Below are 16,093 nucleotides of genomic sequence, written 5' to 3'. Positions count from 1 at the left end.
TTCGAATTATTTCGAGGATAGCAACAGTAATCGGGATGACGTGCCATGATTAGCGTGGGATTACTGTAGCAAGATTATCCGGGCGTTACAGTGACCTTGACCGCTGGATGCTAAGAACTCGGTCGTGTTCATCTCCGCACTATGACAATGAAACAAAGAAACTACATCACCAACGACTACAAAGAATCACCGATTGGCTACAAACAATCACCATGGCCGAGAAATTTATTTTTACCTTGTAGGCATTTCGTCGAGCACTTGGGTGGCCGCGATGCTTGTTGCCGGCTGCGGCCGCCGCCCGCGCTGGAGCAATGGCCATAGGGGGCGCCGGAGTAGCTGCATGAGGCGTCGGTCACGGACAAGGCGTCGTTATGTCCTTCTTCATCTTCTTCTTCGCGGCCGCCTCAGCGAGCGCCGCCGCCGCCGCCGTTGGCTTTCGAGCTCGTTTAGCTCCGGCGGGAGCGGCGGGAAGGCGGTGGGCCATTGCTGGAGAGGCAGTGGCCACCCCGGAGGCCATTGTGGCGATTGGAGGAGGAGCTTGAACTCGGTGTGTTTTTTTCATTCCCAGCCTTTTCTTCCGCACGGGCAGCGGCGTGTGGGTGATTTTCGACGGTGAAAACCGGCAGGGTGAGGAAAGGGTCTGGGCTATCCATTCCAGCCGGATGTGGAGGACAACTTTTACTCCACTATACATTATCGAATTTATCCTCCTTCACGGTCTTATTGTGGATTCGGTTAGAAACGCGCTAAGTGACGTGCACTTTTGGGGGCGAAGACTACGTTTGGCAGCATAGTATTCGGAGAATACGTTTATCACTAAGAGTGAGCAAAAGTGGTGAGTACATGAATTACTGATCGGCCAAAATAAATTAAATAAAGTAAACGTCGTCTGTTCCAAGGAGAAGCGGGCAGATCACCTTTGGGTTCACGCATCTTCAACGGAGACGAGCGCCTGCACCACCGCGCTCATGCTCGGCCGCCTGTTCCTCTCCTCCTCCAAGCACGACAAGGCAACACCAACCACCACCTTCACCTGCGCGCGGTTAAAGTCGCCGGCGAGCCGGTCATCCACAAGATCTTCCATGCTGCCGGAATGCACCTTCTCGGCCACAGTCTTGGCCACGGCCCTAACATCCGTATTCTGGTCGCCGTCCGCCACCCTGACCCCTTTTACCAGCTCCAGCAGCACCACGCCGAAGCTGTACACGTCGACCTTGTCGCTGATGGCCAGGCTCGACACCCATTCCGGCGCCATGTAACCCCTCGTCCCCCTGATCCGCCCCGACGGGTTCGCCTCCCGCCCTGCGCGAGAGGCGGACCCCTCGGGGCGGCGGTCCAGCAGCTTGGCGAGCCCGAAGTCGGTGATCTTGGGCTCCAGATCACGGTCCAGCAATATGTTCTCCGGTTTCATGTCGCAGTGGATGATCCACTCGAGGCACTCGCTGTGCAGATAGGCGAGGCCCCTCGCCACGCCGACGGCGATCCGGAACCGCTGGCTCCACCCGAGGACCTCGTGGTCGCCACCGTCGCCGTCTTCGTCCAACAACAACATCGTGGCGAGCGAGCCGTTCTCGATGAACTCGGAGACGAGGATGCGGTGCTTGCCCTGGGAGCAGCAGCCGATGATCCTCACCAGGTTCATGTGGTAGATCCTGCCGATCACGCTCAGCTCCGCCTGGAACTCCTCCTCCCCGTGGGAGCGGCTCACGCTCGTCGTAAGCGCCTTGACGGCCACGACCCGGCCGTCGTCGAGAACGCCCCTGTACACCACTCCAGACCCGCCGCGGCCGATCTCGTCGGCGAAGTTCCCCGTGGCCTTCTTGATCGCCGCGTAGCTGTACCTCTGAAAACTCGTGGTGAGGAGGATGAGTCTGTAGCCTTCGTCCATGGGGTACACCGGAGAGGACCGCGTGAACAGTCCCCTCCTGGAGAAGAGCAGGCAGCCGAGCCCGATGACAACGGCTTCCACGACGAGCAGCGCCGACAGGAACCCGTACAGGTACGGCCACACCGGTTTTCCCGCGGCGTCAAGGACGTGCTTGCGTGACAAGGCGGTGGCGTTGAGGAGGACCTCTTGAGCGGCGCGGTCGCCGCAGCCGGTGATGTTCTCCTCAAGGATGGCAAGGCCGCCGTGTACGTGCGTTTGCCATTGGTGGACGTGGAACTCCGGGACGACGAAGTCTACCGGGACCTTGATGTACACCGTCCCCGGCAAGCCGGGGAACGTCCTGCCGTTGAAGAGGACGCTTTTGAGGTAGCACTCCATGTTGGCCTTGTGCTGGAACGCGACGCATGCGCAGCTGGTGCGGCACCTCCTGGCGCACTTCGCCAACGGCATGATCTCGCCGTCGTTGAGGTCGTAGCCCCAGAAGTCGGAGTGCGGCAGTGCCATCAGCTTCGTCGGCGTCCGCGTCGGCTTCCCGCACTGGTGCTGCCGGAAAGTCGGCCGGCACCCTCTGGTCCAGTCGCCGGGGTCGGTCCGCTCGTGCCCCGGCGCGCAGGCGCACGAAGGCGCCGGCGCGTAGAGGCACACCGCGTTGGCGCCGCACACGCCGTGGATGGTGCAGGGGTTGCGGAACGCCATCCACGACACCGCCCACGTCCCCGTCGCCGCGTCCAGGCTGTACGCCCTGAGGTTGCCGTCCGCGTCGAGCGTGAGCCTCCTCCGGACACCGGCGGTGGCGAGGTCGGCCGCCTGGAAGTTGGCGTTGTCGCTGGAGAGGAAGTTGCCGAGCGCGTCCATGGCGGCCTCGCGGGTGAAGTTGTAGATCCTGCGGTTGTTGGCGACGTAGTTGTTGTAGGGGTTGGGCCAGTAGATGCTGGAGAAGTTGCCGTTGTCGTAGAAGAGGGAGAGCATGGCGTAGTCGCTGAACCCGAGGCTGTAGTAGCCGGAGGAGAGCAGCCTGCCGTCGCGCGAGGAAACCAGGCGAGTCGTCGCGGTGAGACGCTGCGTCGGCAGCAGCGTGTCCGTGGGGAAGTGGAAGCTCTGCCACAGCGCTCTCCCGTCGGCGTCCACCACGACGAGGTTGCCGGTGTCGCGGAGCCGGGCGCGCGAGGCCGTCGGGGCGCCGGCCACGGTGGAGTTCCACACCGGCTCGCCGTCGTAGTCAGTGAGGATGAGCGCGCCGCCGCGCTTATCTAGCGTGAGGCGCGAGCCCTTGCTGTGGACAGGACGCGTGCGGTCGGCGGTCCAGACGACGGAGCGTTCCTTGGCGCGCGTGAACCAGACGGAGAAGGTGAAAACGGTGGGGGAGACGCGGTAGAAGCCGCAGGCGAAGGTGCCGCCCGGCGAGCGCAGGAAGTCGGTGGCATAGTCCTCGACGGCGATGGAGGCGCCCCGGGTGAGGCTCTCGCGCGCCGCCGCGACGGCTGGCGGGCAGGGGAGCAACAAGCTCAAACCACAGACAGTGATCAAAAGCCCCAGGACGAAGGGTCTCATCGATCGTAGCATCACTGGAATGTTGTTGATTTGGACAGGTCAGTGAATATCACTGTTCATATGTAGTAGAGGAATCAGGTCAAGTCAACAGGTTTATTTTATGCATCAACGGCGATCCAGGAAGATGAGATGGAATTTCTTGGGAGGTAATTAAGCATCGTGTAATAAACTAGTGCTCACTGGAGGTTCCGTTCCTGTGATCTGATTATTGTATAAGCATCACGAGGAGTTTAGTCGGTCGGTTTGGTTGAATCTGACTGGAACTCTGATGCTTGAGCTCAAAGAAAGCTGACGAGCAAAGATTGGCTTTTCACACCACTTGTCCAGTTGTCCTGTCCATGGTTCTGCGGCAACAGTGTACTATAATGCACTGGTGGTTATATAAGCAAAAGTTAATCTCAGTCAGCTCTTGGTTTGATGATCTGTAGCGCTGACTCTCTAGACAAAATGGTCTAGATAATCTCACTGTATGGACACCATACAATATACACAAGGTGGTGCCTTGCGGGCTCGGCACATCAGCCAATGGAAAAGCTGCACGCAATTTCAGTTCTGGGACACCTTGCAAAACCGCGGTGAGTCAATGGATCGTCATCAGTAGAGAATAGCTGACATATACTTCGCAATCAGTTGACCAATCAACACAGTGTAATGCAATGGTAACCACCTCAGGCATCTTTGCTTAATCATCATCTACTAGTAAATTAATTACGCTACAGTACAATGTCGACACAACCCGGAGGCAAACACTTGCTTTCTTTACTTACTTTTCTCTAAAATAAGTATGATTTCGTTTACTTTGTATGTGTGTGTGCGTGCGCACGAGCACAGGCGTCTGGTATGCTTACTGTGTAGTCACACTCTTGGCCAGATTCCTTGGCTGGTCGACATCGAATCCACGGAGAACAGTAAGGTGGTATGCGAGCAACTGAATCAAGAAAAGGAAATGAAGCTCGTCGGTAAATAAAATCAAGATAGTAGCACAAAGGACAACAGAGGTTTTGGGATATGATTGGCACCAAACCTGCAACGGAATTATGTTGATCACTGGCTGTAGACAATCAGCGACCTCTGGAACTTGAATTACCCTGCAGGATGCACTAGGACCAACGGCGGAGATGTCACCTTCGGAGCACATTATGATCAGACGCCCCTTGCGAGAAAGGAGCTGCTGAATCACCGACTTCTGCTTGCTGCAAGAGGAGGATGAGAAGGAGATCAGTACCAAGATGATCACCAAAAATAGATCTACCTCTGTGAAAGCACTTACCTGAAGCACGAGTCGCGTGTCGCGATGACGATGATGGGAAGATTTTCATCCACCAGTGCTAGTGGCCCGTGCTTCATCTCGCCAGCAAGCATGCCTTCGCTGTGCATCAGTGCGACCTCCTTCACTTTGAGAGCACCCTCTAAGGCAGTGGCATAGTTATAACCTCTTCCAAACACAAGGAGTGACTCTGAGTCGATTAGTGAAGATGCGAGATCCTTCATTTCAGCATCTTCACTGACATGGCCTGCATCGTAAAATAATACTTCACACATTGTTTCAAATCGTGATTGTGAAACGACACTTTGTTTGACTACATGGTAGGTCGTTGATCCAATTTTTCATACTTGGAAGACTTGAAAGACCAGTGATTATAGACTCCCTTCTAGGTTGAGTGGATAACTGATCAGATCCAATAGCCAAGGCTATCATCGCCATGACTACTATTTGACTTGTATAAGCCTGCAAGATTGCCAGATACTGTTATGTTAGGAAGAAATGCCTGAATTTTGGTAAAGTACTGCAAGGTGAACATGTACTGAAACCTGCCTTGGTGCTGGCAACACCAATCTCGCAACCAGCATTGATATGAATTCCACAATGTGTTTTTCTTGACAGTGTGCTCCCCACTGTATTTGTAACACCAACACAAAGTGCTCCCTTTTCTAGTGCATACTCAAGAGCTAGGAGGGTGTCTGCTGTCTCCCCTGACTGGCTCACAAAAACTGCAGTGTTCTCTCTGTAGATGGGGCCTTGTCTGTCCAGCAAGTCACTTGCAACCTCCATTGTCACAGGAATACCTACGGTGCAAGGAGTACTAGCTAAATAATTATTGCACTAGTGATATAAAAAAACATATCATGAGAAACAATTGGACAAACCGATTAGACTTACCGGTAAGTTCTTCTACAAAAGGCCGTGCAGCTAAGGCAGCGTTATAACTAGTACCACAGCCAATAAAGATTACTCTTCTACTGCGTCTAAGTGTTTTGAGGTGTTCCTTTAGTCCGCCTAAAACAACTCCACTATCCTTTAGTCTACCTCTCATTGTTGTTGTCAGTGAATGTGGCTGTTCATGGATTTCTTTTTGCATGAAGTGGTCATAGCTTCCTTTCTTTATTTGCTCGACTTCCATCTCCAGAACAGACAATGCTCGTTGCACAGATGCTGGCTTCTCTTTTTCCTTGTCAAACTTAAGGATAGACACACTACCATCCTGCAGTGTCCACATTGTTACAACTTGGGTAAGATGTCAAGTATAACACTTGTGGAAAAAACAACAGAATTGCTGCACATAGTGTGTTTTCGTCATCCCTTTTCCAGTAAAGGGAAGAAGCACAGTAAGAAAATACAGTTGATGTCTAGCTAGCTGTACAGTTTTCGGTTTCGTTTTCCCCTTAACTTTTTTGGCTTTGTTGTTTCTTCTTTGTTGAGGGCAGGCCTGGCGCAGTGGTGAAGTCCTCCCCACTTGTGCCAAGAGGTCCTGGGTTCGAACCAGCCTCTCTGCATTGCACTTTGCAGGGGTAAGACTAGGTTCCTATAATCCCTCCCCAGACCCCACCTTGTGTGGGAGCTTCTATGCACTGGGTCTGTCCTTTTGTTTCTTCTTTGTTTTGGCTAGCCTAGGGTGCTTTCGGATTTTTTTAGTTCCTTCGGATGTGTAACTCTTGTGCCATCTTAAGGCTTCCTTCTAATGCAAAATGGCCGCATTTGGGTGCGTGTCCGAGAAATAAAAATGAATTACCATAGACTAAGGCAGTGAATTATCAATTATATTTCTCAGGCGTGATAGTTGGCATGTGTCGCAAAAAAGTGTGGCAAATGTAGGCAAACTTAGTATATGAACCAGATATGCCCTAAACAGCATGCAAATAAAAATAGCACCGATGAACAGTAATAAACTAAGGCCCAGATAAGATGGATACTGCAGAGCATGCTGATTAGAAATAAAGGTGGACAAAATAAAACAGAAACACATGCAGACTAACAGATGAAGCAATTAAGTAATGAGCAAAGAAGTACCTTAATATGAATAATTTCATTGTCTTCAATAGCCAAATAATTCTTGGTGTGCTCTACAATAGCACATAAATCACTGGAGAAGAAGAACTCCCTGGGGTTTCCATTTGTTGTCAGGGATTTGACATTCTGAAATGACTTCGCGCTGTTTTGATCACTTACTTCCTAATTATACAGAGATAACAGGCATGATTTGTGTAACTATAAAATAAAGAGTTCAGCACAAGATTAGGGGCATTATGTGATCCATAAGACTGCAAAATAACCAATAACAGATAGGCATATCATTGCGAAAACGATTAGGCGATGAGACTGATTACTTGTATGCCATAACCAAACTCTCTAGAAGTTCAATCTGCTACCAATTAGTATCTACTGCTCAGAAAATACTGGATCATGTGGAACAAAAGAGTCACTACATCGAGTATTTGACTGCAGACCTATGACGAGTTTGAGCTAAAACAACAATTATAGGTCATGTGCCATGAAAAAGGTAAAATTGAATATTGTGTCAGTAATGTACAGCTCTACTTAGCAGGTGGCGACAAGCATGGTACAGATACAAAAAAAGTAGCATCGCATCATTACATGAAATGTCCACTTATACTGCACATCTTAGAAAGCTTATTAACCTTTAATAACAAACATCATTGGCCAGAGCACAGCATATACTCTTGCACAAAACAGAAACCCAGTTTGTTGTTGGAATGAAGCAAGTGGAACCAAATGAAAATATCAAAAATGGACATTTAAGTTAATTTTGCACTTAGATTTCAACATTATGTTTGCTTTAGTTGAATATATCTAATAGTTAAAAGTAAATATATAAGGATGTTGTTTGCTTACATTGACACCAAGTATCAGCGTGCTGCCTCGTTTGCATGCAATCAGCTCATTGGGATAGTGTGGACTTTTAAAGATAAGTGCATAGGCTCCTTCAAGCTGCCTCATGACTTCCATAACAACTTGGCTAAATGTCATATCACCTGAGAAAATAAACAAAATCTCAAAACAGCCTTAACTAGAACTAACACAGAGCTCAGTCAACAATGATTTATTCTGTAATACTATGATAAGTGCTCTTGCACTAAAGTACGTCCCCTGCCACGTTCAGGGCAATGTATTGCCAAAATAGTTTCCTGGTGACCACCAATAGTATAACAGGTGTATACGTTATTTCCAAATTTGCTTCCTATGTGGCAGCACAGTATACTTCTCCAAAGGAACTATGGAAAAAATGATCCAGATAAAGAACAAGCGGTTTATCTTGTCACAATTTGCTACGACAACAATATTACATCTTATAGAGCATAATACCTTCGCCATCACAAGCCTGGTCAAAAACAAACTTTGCTAGCTTAGGGATGACTTCTGTGTCGGTATCAGACTCAAAGGTGAACCCGTGTCGAATCAGTGTCTCTTTCAGAATCTGGACAGATACACCAAATGTCAAGTTAGAATAGAAATTATCACGTGTTACCATATGATGCCACATTGAGTCGTGCTTGAACCATAGGTCTTTGATAAGCATATTATCATGTTTTAATGTCTCACATTATGTATTGCAATTCCACCAAAAGCTTTTGCAATATGGCGCAAACAACCCCACCAAGGAGATTCTTTGAAACAACAAGATTAATTCTCTTGAAAATGCACATGCAAAGGAAGATAAGGAGAGGTCCATTTGGAGGGATCAGAACATGAGACTTTAGCACAAGGAGCGACTTATTATAGTCTCCACTGGCATAAGTTCATAGCTGCATGTGCATTCTACAACTGCGAAGATAACAAGGTTCAAATACTACACAAAAGAATTCTATATGCAATATCACAGAACAGAGTAAGCAGACCTCATAGTTTGTGATAATTCCATTGTGGACGACCAAGAACTCATCACCGGCCCCAGAGGATTGGGGGTGGCTGTTCTTTGGGGCAGGCACGCCGTGCGTAGCCCACCTGGTGTGAGCAATTCCAGCGTGAATGGGAAATGTGGCGTCTAGGTTCACACCCTTCTCATCAACCTCTAGAAGTCAGACGCCAAACAACCTTAAAAGTTAGACTAATTGGGTAAGTTTTAACTTCTCTTAAAAAAACCACCAAGGCAAATGGGGAAAATGCATACAGTAAAATTATTTGGAAACAACAGAAGCAAGGAATTTAAGGGACGAATTGCATAAAGAGTTGACGAGCGGTATGGCCTGATAAACCCCTATACTTCATCCAACCGGTTTAATCTCATTTGGAACTACGAGGCTCCAGAATTATGCAGTTTGGGATTTTAATATCAGCCCCCAAAATGGGTACACGACATCCACGATCCTTCATTTTTCTCCCAAATACTCACCGGAGTAGACGGATCGCACGAGGTTATCGATCTTTCCCTCCTGGCGGAACACAAGTGGCGGCGCCCCCGCGTACGCCGCCGCGGAACCAGGCGGCGGGAGGTCCGTGTCGAGGGCTATGCCGGAGGAGTCGTAGCCTCGGTACTCCAGGCGGCGGAGGCCGTTGAGGAGGACCTCGAGGACATACCGTCGATCCCGCGGCGCACAGTAGTTGAGGTAGGCGAAGATCCCGCACATGGCGGGCGGCGGGTCTTCTAGAAGCTTCTGGAAGGCCGCGTGCTTGCGCGGGCGAAGACGATGTTCGAGGTGGAGGATACAGTAGAAGGCGGCGTATTTTAGGTGGGAGCACAATGTACGTCTTTTCTTGTCGAATACGTGTTTGTCGACTCGACTATACGAGCAAACTTAAGTTACTCTGTAACCATATCAAAAAATGTGCACAGGATTATCAAAGGCTTCCTATCTAGCCAACTAATCACATCCAGCAATCCGAATCACATAAGAGTTTGCCACACAAACCAATGTGTCAGACTAAATATTATGCTAGATCAGCCTGCCCATGCATAGAATTCCCCCCCCCCCCCCCCCCCCCCCACCCACACACAAATCGCTACCTGGCTCTATCACGTCCACAATCAACGTGATCTCCATCCCAGGGGATTGCCCTACCTTCGATGACATTTCATTCCATGGCGTTGCCCTAACTCTGGTTTACATTCGACCAGCTGGATCAATCTGCTATGTGCATGAACCTGCTTCTGGGAGAACCGATCAGGTTTTTGACTCGGGTACTTGTACCTCTCCGGGAAAAAAAAAATCTGCTTCAAGTCGGCGCGTAGGTGCGTGCCTCCATCGGAATAGGGGAGCGTCGTCGGTGAGTTTTTTTTTTCAGATTCCTGAACCAAGTATAATTGTGAAAATAGTAGATACTTGCACGAAAGTGCCATTCTATGCTCGAGCACAGGTGCGCACGATATCCATCCCGTCGGTCCCTATCGAGATTCCCGAAGCGAAGCGTACAGGCCCAAGTATAACTTAGGTATACATATATTCATGCAAGGCCCATGGCCCACGTCTGACTTACAGACAACATTACGCCGTCAGCCTCCACCATAGCGGCTCGGATGTGGCTGGACGATATGGGCCATCAAGTACTAGTAGATTCTGGACCAACAACATCAATCAATAAGAAAACTGGACTAACCGTTGGAGCTACCGACCAATCTTCTCCTTTCCCCTATAAAAAAATAATGTCAATCTTCTCCTACACGATCCCTTTCCTTGGTAAATCCATCTGCGCCAAAACTTGTTTCTCATATTTAATCCATCCCATGAACCAGATCGTTTTCCCATCCGGCCTTAATCATTGTCTAACTCAGCATATGAGGAGAAGCTGCCGTTTATCCCTGCCCAGATTGCTTAGTTGATTATCACCTAGTCGTGGCGGCGAGAAAGCAGGCAAGCGTTTCTACAAATGTGTGAAAAGAGGTGTTAGATCTTGAATGGAGCATGATTTCGAAGTTTGAAAAAAAATTGTAGATTTTCCCGGCTTAGTCTTTCTATTCATGCTATTCTTGCAGGCTGGTCTATATGGATTAATCAGATCAGACACGACGTACCTTGCCGATCTCAATCGCCATTACGGAGCCCAGTAGTATGCAGAATTGCAGATGTAGTTCCTCCTCAACAAGCAGGCGATGAGGCCCGCGCGATGAGGCCCGCTGATGGCGTTAGTCCAGATGAAGGTCCAACAAATATCTGAAGTTTCTGTATGAGACCACTCGCCAAGTTTTTACACTTTAACTTCACCAAAAGAGATTTTTTTTTTCTCTTGACACCAAACCAATCCTCGGGCTAAAGGCTAAAACTTGTTTCCTTTAATCTACATGTAAGCCAACTATTGGCGACAATTTCTGCTAATTCCTGTGTGTAACAAGGCAAGAGCTCATGCAAGATCCTGTTTGATGTCAGTACAAATAGTTCTATTTTTTTTAACACGGACCATGTTGAATCAATCTAACAAATATGTGCACACAGGCATGCACGCTAGTTCTATAAGAACAATGCTTTCAAATTTCTCAGTCCTTAATTCGACGTACACTCATGTGAGGAGTATTGCGTAGATTTGAATTTGAACAATCTAGAGTACCATTCAACCATGTCTGACAGTTTGTAATTTTTCAAACTCCAACTCTTTTACTGATTTTTTTGGTCTCATATAAAGACCAGAACCTGCACAAGCACACACACAACTGCCCAAAGCTGAATCATAACAAATATGAACATCAACTGCAAGCAAATCGCAGTCAGGCATTTAACACCTGTAGCTTCAGGTTCCATACTCATTCTCACACATAATCATACATCCAAACTTAACATATCCACATCCTGGTCCGAACACAACTACTTATGTGACAGATGTTTCTGCCAGAGGCGGATCCAATTGGGGTTCCATGGGTTCCATGGCACCCCCTGCGAAAATGCAAAGTATACTTATTATATACTAGTAGTTAGGCTCATTTGGGTGTACTATTAGTGTTTAAATACGTGAGTATTGAGCATGGCACTCCTATCGTGTAGTTCTAGATCCGCCACTGGTTTCTGGATGCGAGCCTAAACACACATTAGTTACTCAAAATACATGCCCATGGCTAACACTGGAAATCCTGGGAAATCAACACCACACCACAACAAGTGGATGGCAGCTAACATTTCCGTCCAGTGCGATGGAAACCCCAGGAAACCACTGCCACACCACATCAAAGGGGATGGTAGCTAAACTTTCTCTTTAGTTTGTTCCGCACAACGAAATGCTTTCACAGCAAATGCACACCTACTGCATATATAATGCATATCTGACACCCCATCTCACTTCAGAATGGCAGCACCTCGATCATGAAATCTAGCAGCTCACCTCGGTTCCCCCTCGTAGAAATCACCTCGTATGCTTCGCCCAGAGAGTCAAAAGTAGTACCAAAAGCTGGTGTGATCACATTTTCAACTGGGTTCTCTCCACAACACCTGGCTGCCTTCTCGAACGGCACTGATTTGATTTGGGCACGGTGTTCTGCTTCCTGCGGCAGCACCAATCCTAAGCCTGCAAGCACAAACATACATTGCATAAATTTTCTGAATGCACAGAGCAATCAGCCCGCAAACACGGGCACAAGTAGCATAAATTTTCAGAATGCAGAGAGCAATCAGCCTGCAAACACAGGCACATATAGCATGAATTTTCTGAATACAGAGAGCAATCAGCCTGCAAAAACAGGCACATATAGCATGAATTTTCTGAATGCAGAGATCAATCAGCCTGCAAGCACAGTATAGCATGCTTGTTCTGAATGCAGAGACCAATCAGCACTTGCTCTAACTGTAGGATTTCTTCACTCATGACGCTTCCTAAATTGCCCTTCACTAACCTCTTGTTACACCCCGACGCTTAGGGATTCAGCTTCCCCGTTGATAGCATGCTTGTTCTGAATGCAGAGACCAAGCAGCACTTGCTCTAACTGTAGGATTTCTTCACTCATGACGCTTCCTAAATTGCCCTTCACTAACCTCTTGTTACACCCCGACGCTTAGGGATTCAGCTTCCTCGTTGATAGCTCCGAAGTCGGAGGGGAGCTCTCCCTTCTTCAGCCGCCGCCTCCTTCGCCGAGAAGATTTGTGCTTCGTCGCTGTCCACCGTCCGATGCTGCGCCACCTCGCCCTCCGCCCTGCTGCGCCACCTCCAAAACCGCCACCGTAGGGCCATTCACAGCCACAGGGGGCGGCACCAAACTCTTACCTACTTCCTCAAGCAGAGCAGATCTGAAACTAGGAAAAAATCAATCCTCTGCATCAACTAAGACAAAGGCCTAAAATGGGAATGGCATCGCCAGGAAATCAAAGATCCACGGACCTGTCGATCGGCTGCATCAGAAACTCCATGGTGCCTCGCCGCCGGTGCTCCTTGCCTCTATCCTGCAGTGCTCAGCTTCCAAATGACCTACGCCCTGGGCAAGAAGACTCGGTCCTGCATTCAATTCGGTTCTTCAACCAGTACACGGAAAGCGAACTTCCTAATCCACCGATCAGACAGGACCACCGATTACAAATTGTAGAAGTCGTACGCCTCGTCCAAAAAGTCGAAAGTAGTGCCAAGAACTAGTGTGATCACATTCTCAGCTGGGTTGCCAGAATAACTCTTAAGAGCCTTCTCAAACGCACTGATGCAATTTGGGCAGGCTGTTCTCCTCGGTGCAGGAGCATCAATCCTCAGCCTGCAAACGCATCCAATTCACATATGAACTGCCTGAATTCGATAAGCAACATTTTCTTGGATGAACTGCCTAGATTCAGTAAGCATGATTCTGCTTACTGACTGCAAATCCCTGGATTAATGACTGCAAAAGTAATTCATCCGAAAATAATTTTTCATAATAACATGATTATGAAGATAATACTTTGGTCAACATGCAAGAAAACAAAATTCGTATAATATGTGACAACAATTGAGTGAATATATTGCAATTAAAAATACCAAATGTTCTAGAGATGGATGACATATAAGCAAGAAAAAAGGCATCATGTCAAATCTGGTATGTTCAGGCAAATATGCTAACCATAAATCATCCATGACACAAATCATGTAAATTTTAGAATTATATTCAATACAACTATACAAAATAGAAGTATGGTTAGAGGAACTGGCAACAGAGGAGATGGAGACGGACAAAGGAGATGGCGATCTCGTGGCAGAGGAGGAGGGGATCCAACAGCATGGGAGGAAGGGACCGATAGAGGAGGAGGAAACGATGGACGGTGGAGCAGGGGAAGAGGAGGAGGGGGAAGAGCGGCGGCGTTGGGCTAGATTGGGCAGCAGAGGAGGGCCATGGCCGCCATGGGAGGAGGGGATAGGATGGGCAGAGAAGGGCTGTGGCGGCCATGGGAGAAGGTGAACAAGCGGCGGCGGAGAGGGGCGGGAGGCCGGCGAGGTGAAGGGCACCTTTGCCTCGGTCGGCGGTCCTTCTCTCTACGCCGCAGTCCGTGGAGAAGACAAGCGAACTTCCCGGGTCATGGATCAGACGCGTACCTCGATTCTGATCCGCGGCTCACCTCGCCGACGACGAACGGACGTCCGCCTGCCCGTCAAATCTGGCCCACCACCCACCACTGCCGTCTATGTATTTTTCCAGCGAGCGCATTTTCTAGCAGTCCACCGATGCCTGTATAAAGAAATGGCCCAGATCCAGATGCGCTTTTCAACGTCATGGATATCGAGCTCACTTGAGCTCGGGCTCAATTACTCTGCGTCCATACTTGCATTCCATCTTTGATTCGTGTTTGAGACCAAAACATGAATTGGTGTCTCTCGTCATTCTAGTAGAAAATTGATTCAGCCTTGTCATAACACTGATACAAACTAATGCATTCTTATTTAAAAACAATTCACTAAAGATATCCACATGTCTTGAAATGTACCATACCTTCATATGTCCCCGGAAGAATTCTAAACTAGCCACCAGTGATAATCAACCTTTTCATATTACTTTGATCATGGAATGGTTTAATGATTATATCTCAAGAGGTTAACAGAATGCATTTGTAATGTCCTAATTCTGGCAGCAACTAAAAAACTAATAAGATCTTGAAGTACACCTTCGATTAAGATCTTGAAGTACACCTTCGATTAAGGTCTCCTTGTATGTCTTCCTCTGGTGAATAACCATTAATAATGCAGCCAACCACTACTAGGAAAAACCCTAGCAGTAGCGCATGTTTGAAGCCTATTAGTAGCGCGGGGTACAGCGCTACTAGTAAGGCGCTACAGCTAAAGGTTAGCAGTAGCGTGGGCTGGACCACGCTACTGCTACATCGACTTAGTAGCAGCGCTTTCTAAAATGAGCGCTATTGGTAATTAGTAGTAGCGCTTCTACTAGCACGCGCTGCTATTATTATTCTGTATTTTTTTATATTGTATTCATGCACCTTTATACAAGTTTTCATACCGTAGCATTTTAGAGAATGATTTTACATCATAATGAGTTATTACATCAATGGGAGAAAGAACCGTGGACTAGTTTCAAGTGGATGGACATCCACTTGAAACTAATCCACGGTTCTTTCACCCAATGATATAATAAATATCATCATCATCATCATATCATTAACAACTTATCATCATAATACATCATTGTCATATAACACCTCCTCATGATCATCGTTTTCATCAATGAGACATCACATACAAGTTGGTCATTAGACATAATCACAACTACTCATCATCATCAACTCTCATAAACATATTGTACCTCATAACCTACTACATTCTCTTAGGACCTACTATATTTTCTTTCCTAAAATAGCATAAAACAAGATAGCCCCTGACTCTTCATTATGGAGAATGGAGATTATCATGTCCTCAATTCTTGTCTTTTGTGCAATGTTGCTTCCAAGAACCTCCTTACGAATGTCCATACATTTTGTCACGCCCAATATGCGACCCTATCCTAAAGGAACTCGAAGGTCCCACCAAGCATAAAAGCGCATATTGGAGACACTTTTGCAAGGTGGATATCATTACATCGTACCATTACATAATAGTTGGGAAAATATACAAGAGGCATACAATGCCACACGAATACAACAACATCATACATAAAAGCATCATTCGACTACGGATGAAACACAAACAAAAACTCAAAGGGCATCCACCCTGCTAGCCCAGGCTGCCAACCTGGAACCTATCCCCTGATCAAAGAAGAAGCAGAAGAAGAACTCCAAAACAAGCAAACATCGCTCTCGCGTCATGATCATCGCAAAACATGTACCTGCAACTGTTGTTGTAGTAATCTATGAGCCACGAGGACTCAGCAATCCCATTACCATGGGTATCAAGACTAGCAAAGCTTAATGGGTAAGGAAGGGGTAAAGTGGTGAGGTTGCAGCAGCGACTAAGCATGATATGGTGGCTAACATACGCAAATAAGAGCGAGAAGAGAAATGACGGAGCGGTCGTGAAGCTAGTAATGATCAAGAAGT

General features: G+C 47.8%; 2 protein-coding genes and 1 long non-coding RNA gene across 3 annotated transcripts; all 3 read right to left on the bottom strand.

The window, feature by feature from the left end:
* Positions 1 to 241: 241 nt before the first annotated feature.
* LOC123091661 (putative receptor protein kinase ZmPK1) lies at positions 242 to 3,966 on the bottom strand. Its single transcript, XM_044513246.1, has one exon. It carries the CDS (start codon positions 3,449 to 3,451, stop codon positions 926 to 928), a length of 2,526 nt encoding a protein of 841 aa, XP_044369181.1. The 5' UTR covers positions 3,452 to 3,966; the 3' UTR covers positions 242 to 925.
* Positions 3,967 to 4,091: 125 nt separating this feature from the next.
* Positions 4,092 to 9,556, bottom strand: LOC123091662 (glutamine--fructose-6-phosphate aminotransferase [isomerizing] 2). The gene is made up of 11 exons (XM_044513247.1): positions 9,070 to 9,556; positions 8,576 to 8,748; positions 8,043 to 8,154; positions 7,572 to 7,711; positions 6,729 to 6,890; positions 5,601 to 5,922; positions 5,256 to 5,506; positions 5,054 to 5,168; positions 4,710 to 4,953; positions 4,464 to 4,632; positions 4,092 to 4,367 (listed from the first exon to the last, which is right to left on the bottom strand). Exons 1-11 carry the CDS (start codon positions 9,302 to 9,304, stop codon positions 4,284 to 4,286), a joined length of 2,007 nt encoding a protein of 668 aa, XP_044369182.1. The 5' UTR covers positions 9,305 to 9,556; the 3' UTR covers positions 4,092 to 4,283.
* Positions 9,557 to 11,412: 1,856 nt separating this feature from the next.
* LOC123094686 (uncharacterized) lies at positions 11,413 to 14,238 on the bottom strand. Its single transcript, XR_006445919.1, has 4 exons — positions 14,145 to 14,238; positions 12,972 to 13,332; positions 12,629 to 12,880; positions 11,413 to 12,164 (listed from the first exon to the last, which is right to left on the bottom strand). It is a non-coding gene; the product is annotated as an uncharacterized lncRNA (long non-coding RNA).
* Between the last annotated feature and the right edge of the window lie 1,855 nt (positions 14,239 to 16,093).

The sequence above is a fragment of the Triticum aestivum genome, chromosome 4B (assembly GCF_018294505.1).
Source record: "Triticum aestivum cultivar Chinese Spring chromosome 4B, IWGSC CS RefSeq v2.1, whole genome shotgun sequence".
NCBI lineage: Eukaryota > Viridiplantae > Streptophyta > Magnoliopsida > Poales > Poaceae > Triticum > Triticum aestivum.
Note: the sequence above shows the minus strand (reverse complement) of the source record. Positions and strands in the feature narration are given on the sequence as shown.